The sequence below is a fragment of the Orbicella franksi genome, chromosome 15 (assembly GCF_964199315.1).
Source record: "Orbicella franksi chromosome 15, jaOrbFran1.1, whole genome shotgun sequence".
In the NCBI taxonomy this organism is placed as follows: Eukaryota; Metazoa; Cnidaria; class Anthozoa; order Scleractinia; family Merulinidae; genus Orbicella; species Orbicella franksi.
The window spans coordinates 15,749,204-15,759,352 of NC_138159.1; the positions used below are offsets into that span (position 1 = coordinate 15,749,204).

The following is a 10,149-nucleotide window of genomic DNA, read 5'->3' on the forward strand; positions in this document are numbered from 1 at the left end:
TTGCGAGAAGGTGAGACTAGCATTTTTCTTGGCGAGCCTGAGACATAGTGACTTCTTCAATATTACGAGACCGAAAATTCAGTGTTTTAAATGTGAGCTTGAGACTTTCAGGTTGTTAGACATTCAAACCTCATTTATAAGAAACAAACAAACAAATTGGTATTTTGAGACTTTCTTAGCCTGGAATAAAATCAGACCGGGAGACACACATAACTGCTAAAGAAAACGAGACTGCGATACCCGTGAAATTCAAGGAAAAGACTGATGGTTTTTGAAGGACCATTTGCCACCCCTTCACTGCACTGGAAACACTGAGTTCCAGTTAAAGTTTCGAGCTACTATTTTTGTGGTTCCAAGACCACTCCCCAAGGGGGCTTTTCAGGGCCGGTGGTAGCACATTGAAATACATAATGTCAAAGAACATAACATGGTTAAAAGTCCTAACTGGCATGAGGCAGACCAGTTGGCTGTTTACAAGTGTGTCCAAGGAGTTGAACTCGGAACTACCAAGATCAACACCAGTTAGCTCTGAGAGCTAATGTTGCCATCATTTCTGGAACTTGCTATCTGTGACTTAAGTCATTAACATGCCTTAGTTAATTGACTGTTTTCTTTTTCTTTTTCATTTCTGTGAACAGGACATTATCCTTAGTCATCTCTTGGAAAGATATCTGAACAATCAAATCTACACTTACGTTGGTGATATTCTAATAGCCATTAACCCTCTGCGGACTCTGAACTTGTATGGACCTGAAGTGAGTTAGCAGATCTTTTTTTGTCTCCACACAAAAAAATATCCTTATTGACTAGTCAATAAGGCAATAACAGTAGATGTAGTTGCCTAATGGTTAACGCACTGGGCACTGGATTATTTGAATGTGTTAATTGCTGTTCAAGACACTTTACCCTTACAGTGCTCTGTACCCAGACGTATAACAGCTATGTACATTGTAACAGCAAATTTAATGCTGCAAGCCTTGTCATAATTCTTGAAACACTACAGCTTTCATGCATTTTGCCCCACCCCACCACTGAGCAATGTTGACAAAACACTTTGAACAGACATATGATTGCATTTTGCCATTTTCTAACATTGAAAGGTGGAAAGGGGTTTTCACACTTTTTTTACTAGTTGCTATGATCAAAATTTGAAACATTTGCATGTGTTTCAACTAAATCTGACCAGGCATGTGGGGTTAACCTTACAGACAACTAGCATCCCATCCAGGTTGGAGTAGAAATACTCTTGTACTTGTTTAGTGTAATATTCACTCATCAAGTGACAATTTTCCATAATTAAATTTACCCTAGGTGTTGTTAGATTACAAAGTACTTGCAGCTATCTACAGTACTGAACAGAAATGCCTCTATTTGCTTTGCAGCATTCAAAATTGTACAAAAACTCTCGCAAGAGTACTCTACCCCCTCACATTTTCATGGTAGCTGACATGACGCATCAGGCAATGATACATAACAAGAATCCACAGGTAGGAAATGCCTGAAATGCTACTCCATGTAATACAGCATGTTGTGCCTACTGAGCAGTGTGCGTGAAGCATAGACAGGCCCAGTGGGATTCAGAGAAACTGAGAGATTGAACCTTATGCCTTTCCTTCTTATGGAGGCTTGGTGGCCTCATGGTTGACCCTGGATCGAGCCATCCGGCTTCTAGCCCTGGCCGAGGACATTGTGTTGTATTCTTGGGCATCTGAGACACTTAACTCTCACAGTGCCTCTCTCCACCATGTGTGCATTGCAATAGACTTGCATCCCATCCATGAGGGAGTATTATTCCTAGTCACTTCATGTGACAGAAACCGGGATAAGCTCCAGTCTGATGGCCCACTTGGCTTTTTAATGTATGCAGACTTCGCTTTACCTTATTTGCCTTTCCTTCTTAGACAAGCTAGACACTTCACTTGTAATAGGCAGGCTGTTGCAAACTGTCCGGCAACACAGCTGACAAAATGCCTGTTGTATTGATCATATTGCCAATGGCATCTCTGCTGAGCTAGAAGGTTTTCTTATCTCACTTGCTTTGAGTACTGTGACAACTTTTTCACTTCAGTAGAAGAAAAAAGAACACTTCTGCCACTCTTCGACTTGGGTTTATTATTTATACCTTTAATAAATAAGTTTCCTTTCTTTTCAGTGCTGCTTGATTAGTGGGGAGAGCGGATCTGGGAAAACAGTGTCAGCTGACTATTTAGTACGACACTTGGCTGAACTCGGAAAGGTGTGTATGGTTACCATGGTGACATCAGGAGTTTCATTAACTTTTTCAACAGGAGGGCAACTGGTTTTCACAGTCTGGCAAAACTTTCTGAACTGAACTTTGACATAGGAAAAACACTATTCTAGATGGTCAAACTGGACGGGCAAAATCATCCTAACAACTGGTCAATTTGCTCAGTGCCTGCCTGTTAATGAAAGCCCTGTGACATGTAATCTGTGCTCCTTGTTCATATGAAAGCATCTATTAGACAGTGTGATTAAGCAAGGAAGTAATGAATTTTTGTTTTTTACCCAGGCTGGAAACAGAACATTAGAGGAAAAGATTCTTCAGGTGAGTGTTACAAAGCTGACACATGATACATCTCATTAACTAACAAGCTCTCTAGATCTCCCTTTTTAATGTTACAATTTTGTAACATAATCTAGTGAAGTAAACTTAAAAGCCAAGTATTATTTTTAGCCTATAGTTTTACAAATTGATGTAACTAAATACAAGCTCTCTTGCAAATGCTGTGAGCTCAGGACATTTGTAGGAGAACTTAACATACCACTCATAGACATAAGCCACTGAGGGCTTTTCTTGTTTGTTTTGCTCTACATGTATGTATTTGATTGGCAGGTTAATCCTCTTATGGAAGCCCTTGGGAATGCACAGACAGTCATAAATGACAACTCCAGCAGATTTGGAAAATACTTAGAACTTCATTTCACATCTAATGGAGCCCTTACAGGAGGTAAGCATAGCATTATGTATGCTTTGGAAGACTTTTTGTATCTTTGTAAGTTGTTACATTTCAACAGTGAAATGGTATATGTCAATCATTCTATCAATCTGTTTGTTGATCAGTCAGTCAGTCAGTCTGAGTTAGTTGGCAAGTCAGTAAGTCAGTCCGTTAGTCAGTCAGTCAGTTAGTCACTCAGTTAGTGTGTTTGTCTGTCTCTTTGTTCATCCGTCTTTCTTTCAATTGGTCGGTCTAAGTCAGTCAGCTGGTCAATCACTAGTCTCAGAACCATTAGTAATTGGTCAGTGAAAATTTAACAATTTATTATTAACTTTTTAAGGTGTGCTGTCGGAGTATTTATTAGAGAAATCCAGAGTTGTATCACAGTCAAGGTGAGTCAACAATGAACATGACATTCCTTTAATTGTTATTTAGTCTAGTATATATGAGTTATTGACCAAGTTTTTTCTGTCAAGATGGTTGAATATTGGTCAAGTACTTTTCTATGCGTCCATGAACACGCAAAAAAGAACGAAGCCAATATCCAGCCATCTTGACTGAACAAGCTTGGTCAATAAAGCATTTATTATATGGAAAAAGAACACTCATTTCTTGCGGGACACAGTAGGTAATCCTGAGCAGGCAAGACAGCACCATCTTGCCCGGTTAGGTAGCCAATCACAGTGCCGGATGTGGTTCATCTCTCTACAACGGCCACTTTCCTCCGTCCCCAAAGTGGCTGTTGTGGAGAGGTTTGACTGTAGCTTTAATCTCATCTGTCAAAATGATATTGTACTGATACTGTAAGTAGAAATTACAAGTTGATCTTGCAAGTTACTGATGACTTCTGTATTAACGTTTGTGCATCAACAGTGGAGAGAGGAATTTCCACATATTTTATTACATGATTGCGGGTCTGGCTTATAACAAGAAATTGGAGAAATATTCATTCAAGTTGTATTCACAACACCAGTGAGTAACTCTCTTATTCAAGATGTAACAGCAATAACTACTAATTTGTTAACCGAGGGTGAAGTAACCTGTCTCTGTTTTTGTTTGTTGTCCAGCTACCTCCAGACAGGAGGAAGAAACCTACAAGACTTGGTGTGCACGCTTGGTAACAGGCGAAAGTTTGAAGAAGTTCAAAGATGTTTTGACATCATTGGCTTCAGTCATGAGGTGAATAAAACTGCAAACAGTTCACAAAGTTAACATATTTCGGGTGCAAAAACCCTTTCATTATTTTTTGAAATGCAAAGTGCCTTCCTAACTTGTGAAAATTTGATCTTGTTCACAACAGGAAGTATCGCAACTGTTTTCGGTCCTGGCCGCTATCATTCACCTCGGAGACATTCGCTTCACTGAAGACGAGTCTGTTTCACATCTAAGTGACAAGAGCATGGTCAACAATCCACAAGTGTTACTTATAGGTATGGACGGCAAGATTAAGAGTTAAATTCTCCTAACCGATTGCCGTAGATTTCTTTTAATTTAGTTTGGAGAAGTTGGTGGTATATTTGAGTCAATGTTTTATTTCAGTTTCCTCACTACTGGGAATAAATGCAGTGGAACTCAGAGATGCTCTAACAACGAACAGCAATGTGACTAGAGGTGAGAGAATTGAAAAATCCTCTAATAAAGTGATACGAACACCAAAGGGCACTGCAAATATGATTGTGGCCTTAGTCAGATAAATTCTATCGTACATAGTGGTCTTCAATTGCGTGTGTTAAAACCAAGACCAAAGTAATCACTCTAGCCAATCACAAAGGACACAGACAATACAGTGAACGAATCAAAACTCGAAGCACTGAATACATGTTGACGACAAAAAGAGCGGAAAAACTGTGCGAGCGCGTCACGATTGGTTTTGGTTTTACTTCTGATTGGATGACAAAGTGGCGCGAGTTTTTTAAGCCAATCGCTGAGCATTGCAAATCCAAAGAAAATATTATTTACCTGTGACACTCGAGTGGAAATTGCTCTATCAAGTACTGTAAAGATAGGTGCCGTGTGTTTCTAGCCCATAATAGTTCTTTCTGGCGGTCAGTACCCAATGTTTTGTAGACATACAGTAAATTGGAAAGTTGTTTTAAATTAGATATGTGTGTTGCAAAATGGGCACAAATAAAGTTGTTGTTGTCACATGAAGTCTAGTTTACGCTTTCGTTCATCGCTGATTTTGATTGTGTTCCAGGAGAGACCATCGTCAGAAACAACTCAGTAGATCAAGCAGTTGATTATCGAGATGGAATGGCTAAGGTAAGTTAAGTTGTAGAGAAAACACATTGACAAAATTTTCAACACAATCATAAAACGAGGCACACTTCCTAGTCCTCCGTCTTCCCACACCTATAAACACTATTACCTTTCCATCAAGTATAAGTTCAAACAAGAGATTATCAAGGTAAGATAGTGAATCCCCCATATAGGACTTGTACCCAAGGTAATCCCGCTTAAGTTATTTTTAGCCATGGTACCCAGTTCTTCTGAGGATGTTACTCGCGCGATGCGTGGACAGCCCACGCGACTTTCTCGCAACTACCTGAGACGAAATGGCGGGAAATTTGGTGAAAAGTCATTTACATGTTTTGATTTTCAAAAGGCGTGTCATTGCACAGATGTTTTTTGCACTCTCAGCCGTACTTTTGTTCGGTTGGGCTTTCGTTTCCTTTGTGCTCGTTTGGTAGTTTATTCTTTTGCCGTTCATTCGGTTTTTGACAGTTTAGTAAGCAAACCACAATGAGCCTATTTGGGGGATCAACACTCTTACGTTGATCTTCTCTTGGTTCAGATATAGGCTCGTGTGCTAAGAATGCAAACGTTTGTGAAACGACCCCTGGATGCATGTTCGGAACTTTGTACAGCTAAAACAGTATGTGCTGTTATTTTCAGGCACTCTATGGCAAGCTGTTTAGCTGGATTGTTCACCGTATTAACGCATTACTGAGAACTGACAGGCGACGTCCAGTGTAAGTATTTTTAAAGGCGTATTTCTTATAAAGTGTGATCCTAATCCGAGAAATCAAGATCCTTGTTTTAGTTCATTCCCCTTCTGAGACTTTTGTACAAAAAGCTAAGGTTCTTAATCCAAGACTGGATGCAACTCTTTTTCAGCGTCCCTTGTAGGCATTTTTATACGTTTTTTGAGAAAGTGTCTTCGAATCCAAGATATCAAGACCCTTGTTAAATTTCATCCCCCTTTTTAGGCGCTTCCATACCACGCTGGAGAAATTTGAAAATTTAGCTTTGTTTCTACGGTTAGGCCTACCGTCCACACTAATCCGTCACGAAAACGGAACTTTTCGAAAACGCTCTTCAAACCGGGGGAATTTGTAAACGCCGACCTTTGGTTTTCGTGTGGACAGAAACACATTTTGAAAACGGAGCTTTACGAAGACAATGGCCTCACGATAATCATGTGATTTTCTTAACCGAGTTTGTCTCAAACACAAATCCAAAATGACCGGTGATTGTACTTGGGTTTTTAAACTGGACGGAGAGCATTTGATGCGTTTTCAGAGTGGAACCACCGTTTTCAAATTCCTCCGGCGTAATGTGGACAGGGCCTGAGACTGTAAAAAAAGATTTTATTCCAGACTGAATGTAACTTTTTCTCAGAGACGCTGGGTCCTGCCTGGGGAGTTTTTGTTTTTAGAATTTCTTCCCGTCGGATATGCTTAGGGGCCTGTTTACAAGGAGGGAGGGTTACCCTAGCAAGCGGGTTAACCCTAGTAGGAGCTGGAGGGCAAAAGATAGCCCGGGTTTACAAGCAAAATTTTACAGGTAGGATAACCCTACAACCCGGGACATGTTAATGCGCGGTTACACTCAAAGGGTCTGGAAACGATTACAAAGTTAGCCCGGGTAGGCGGGTTAACCTTACCTGGAGTGTTTACAAGGGAAAAAGCTAAACCGCATGCCAGGGTAACTCTAGCACGCAGATAGGGTAACCCTAGCTGCCTTGAAAACACGACGCAGAAAAAAGAGAAAATGTGTGAGTGCTAGGGTAACGCTCTCTCCTTGTAAACAGGCCCTAAAATAGCTAAGAATTAAGAGTTGTCTTTTCTATTTTATGTGTAACTGCTTTTTGCATCAATGTTTTTTTAGTTGTCAAAATTATATTAGTTTTTCTTTCTTTCGTGTGCTACTCCAGCGATGTTTAACAACGCATTTTCCTTTGTTTTGCTTTGCAGAGACAATGATTACAGAATTGGAATCCTGGACATATTTGGTTTTGAAAATTTCAAACGGAATTCGTTTGAACAGCTGTGCATAAACATCGCCAACGAACAGATTCAGTTCTACTTCAACCAGCAAATTTTTTCTTGGGAGTTGGTAAGTTTTCCGTATTAGGTTTGCTCCATTTCTTTCTTTTCTCCAATAACCTCTGCTCAATTCAAGTCTAGTTACCCAGCAAACATAATCAGAATAAACCAATCAGAAATCAAAGTCAAACACGCAACCAGGTGGTAAGCGCGGGAAAAGGTAACCGCTGGAGAGCGGCGAGCGCGGGAAAAGTCTCGTAAGACATTTTGTTCTTGCACCTGATTGGTTTAAGAAGGTGATATCTTCAATCTGATTGGCTAGAGAACCCGGTATGCTCTAAGTGATTATTGCACCAAGCTAAGCGCAGCAAATGCAACGCCAAACAAATGATTAATTTCTGCTTTTAAAGGTAACTTGAATTGCAGGGTTTTTTCTATATTATTCCCGCTGTAATCTTGCTTTCTTGGTGTACTTGAAAATACAATTATAGACACTTACTTTACCCTGCTTGTTATGCCCTTCTTCAGTTGTTGTTCTGTTTTGTTTTTCAGGAAGAGTATCGTGTTGAAGGGATTTCTCTTGAACGAATTACGTTCACCGACAACAGGCCTGTTCTTGATATGTTTCTGCAGGTACACCTTGCGTTCTCGAATTTTCCTTGTCTTAAGGAGTTGTCATGTTTGGTACATCCCCGTGAAAATACCCGAACAGTTTCCGATTGTTGGTTAAATCAATCAGGGATTTTTGCGAACACCGACTTCGAGACTTGAAAATACCTGCTGTGTGTTAAGTAATGGTAATAGGACTGAGTGGAGTCCAATTCGATCTGTTATCGTAAGAGTGATAACAAAATCGGACGACCGCGCAGCGGGAGTCCGATTTGTTTATCACGAGTATGATTACAGACCGAATTGGACGACACGAAGTCTTATTACCAATTAATCATAAAAATTACAATTTCCGAGAAAAGAAGAATAGCCAAGTTATGAAAGAAAGGGAAAATTTGCATTAAAATACCTACAAAGGAGATGCAAACATTCTAAGGCCACCGCGCCTCCTGCCGGCAATTAGGCGCCAAAAACACAAAAGCAAGCGCGCGCACACGCACGTAACTACAACTTTGAATGTGAGTGGTTGATTTAAACTACAACTTTGAATGTGATTGGCTTATTGAACTGTCCGATAACAAACTGTCCAATAACAAACTGTTCAATAACAAACTGTCCGATAACAACTTAGCAAGTGAATTAGTGGAAAATAAGAGTTTTTAAACCAATCAAAATCGAAGAAATTGTAATTTTTATGATTAATAAAATTACCTGTGTCCATTGAGGGCAGTGACCTTTTCAGTCCTGTTTATGATTCGCATAGTTCTGAATTGTCCTTGAATAAATTTGCTTTGTGTGACTTTATGAACCATAATTTTTTTTTCATTTTTTTTTTTTTGAAGAGAACATCTTTTTTTTTTTTCTTTATGGTAGAAACCCATTGGCATACTTGCTCTCTTAGATGAAGAAAGTCGTTTTCCTAAGGCCACCGACTCTACACTTGTTGGTAAGTATAGGACTAATCAACATGCAAAATCTCCTTTCAGGTCTTCATGCATTTCTACCGGCCCTGATTGGGAGAATTGATTTAAATATTAACCAGAAAATGTATATTAATCAAATTTCAAATTTCCTGATTTATTAAGAAAATTCCCTTTCCTAATCATTATATGTGAGGCAGCTTACATTTTGCGCGTTAACAAAACAATGGTCTTTTCCTATCCACAGAAAAATTTCACAAGAACATCGAAGGTCCGCATTATGAGCGACCCAAAGAAAACCATCTGTATCCATCATTTGTCATTGTACATTACGCTGGGCGGGTAAGCTGACGGTTTTGTCTTACCGTAACTATACCATGACATAGCGTGTATTTGTGAAGCTCATGTATAACTGTTTTTTAGTAGCATTCTACTAGTATACTAATGCAAATGCTGTAATCTGATTGGCTGAGCCATTGCACACTATCAGCCATTAGCGTGCGGTGGCTTGGTGTGGTCGACAAGACTGCAACGTTTTCTCGTTTCTCCGAAGTTTTGAAAGAACATTTAGAAACAAATGGATAATCAAATTCCTGAGAGGGCATTTACGGTTTCTTGAATTAAACAAGCTCGAAATTTTTGAAAGAAACTGATAAACGTGTGTACACAACTGCAAATGTCAAATGGACAATCCAGTCCTCGCGAATTCTCTAAAGCGCGAAGTTTAATACCAAGACCAGAAATATTGGAATTGTTACTTGAAGTAAATCTCAGTTAGAATTCCTCTACAACAATTAGATTATTCGCTCTCTATTTCTATGAGGCGATAGTTGATTGGGCCTTCGGCCTCATCAACTATCACCTCATAGAAATCTGGAGCTCATAATCTAATTGTTAAATAGTCCTTCAGATATATCCGCTCGCGCCATTGGTCTAAACGCGTCAAGTGACTGAATATTCCCCAGCTAAAACTGGGGAACATCCGAGTGATATTCCCCAATTTTCAAAACTGCGCGTGTTGGGAAAAATATTTGAAGGATAAGCTCGTGAAAGTTATCATACAGGGTAGGGTTGTTGGAAAGATGGATAACGCTATCTACCGGATAAATCACTATCCAGTGTATAGCGTGGTTTGTTTTGTTAACACTTATCCACTGGACAGCGATTTATCCCGTGGATAGCGTTATCCAACCTTCGAAAAACTGGGGCCTGGTATATATTTTAATAGTGAGTCAGCTTTGTGCTAGTCACTCGGTCCGGCGATCTTCAATTTTTTATGCCCAAGTACTCATTAGTTAAATTCAACTCACAGGGCCATAGGTATTAACAGGCAAACTGAGACACTTGCTTCAGTCCTTTTTTCGTTTTTGTCTTTTGTTGCTGTTGCTTTTCTGA

The 10,149-nt window shown here is 39.6% G+C and overlaps 1 protein-coding gene across 2 annotated transcripts in view; it reads left to right on the forward strand.

Moving 5' to 3' along the window:
• LOC145469389 (myosin-IIIb-like) overlaps nucleotides 1–10,149 on the forward strand; it is a 41,994-nt gene that overhangs the window by 13,425 nt on the left and 18,420 nt on the right. For both annotated transcript variants that reach the window (XM_081453092.1, XM_081453093.1), the window contains exons 10-25: nucleotides 639–755; nucleotides 1,383–1,487; nucleotides 2,153–2,236; nucleotides 2,531–2,566; nucleotides 2,855–2,969; nucleotides 3,298–3,349; nucleotides 3,831–3,929; nucleotides 4,025–4,136; nucleotides 4,258–4,387; nucleotides 4,497–4,568; nucleotides 5,155–5,219; nucleotides 5,853–5,929; nucleotides 7,154–7,295; nucleotides 7,778–7,858; nucleotides 8,708–8,780; nucleotides 9,002–9,096. In XM_081453092.1, the coding sequence (XP_081309218.1) occupies nucleotides 639–755; nucleotides 1,383–1,487; nucleotides 2,153–2,236; nucleotides 2,531–2,566; nucleotides 2,855–2,969; nucleotides 3,298–3,349; nucleotides 3,831–3,929; nucleotides 4,025–4,136; nucleotides 4,258–4,387; nucleotides 4,497–4,568; nucleotides 5,155–5,219; nucleotides 5,853–5,929; nucleotides 7,154–7,295; nucleotides 7,778–7,858; nucleotides 8,708–8,780; nucleotides 9,002–9,096 (1,455 nt within the window). The remainder of the gene's footprint in view (nucleotides 1–638; nucleotides 756–1,382; nucleotides 1,488–2,152; nucleotides 2,237–2,530; nucleotides 2,567–2,854; nucleotides 2,970–3,297; nucleotides 3,350–3,830; nucleotides 3,930–4,024; nucleotides 4,137–4,257; nucleotides 4,388–4,496; nucleotides 4,569–5,154; nucleotides 5,220–5,852; nucleotides 5,930–7,153; nucleotides 7,296–7,777; nucleotides 7,859–8,707; nucleotides 8,781–9,001; nucleotides 9,097–10,149) is intronic.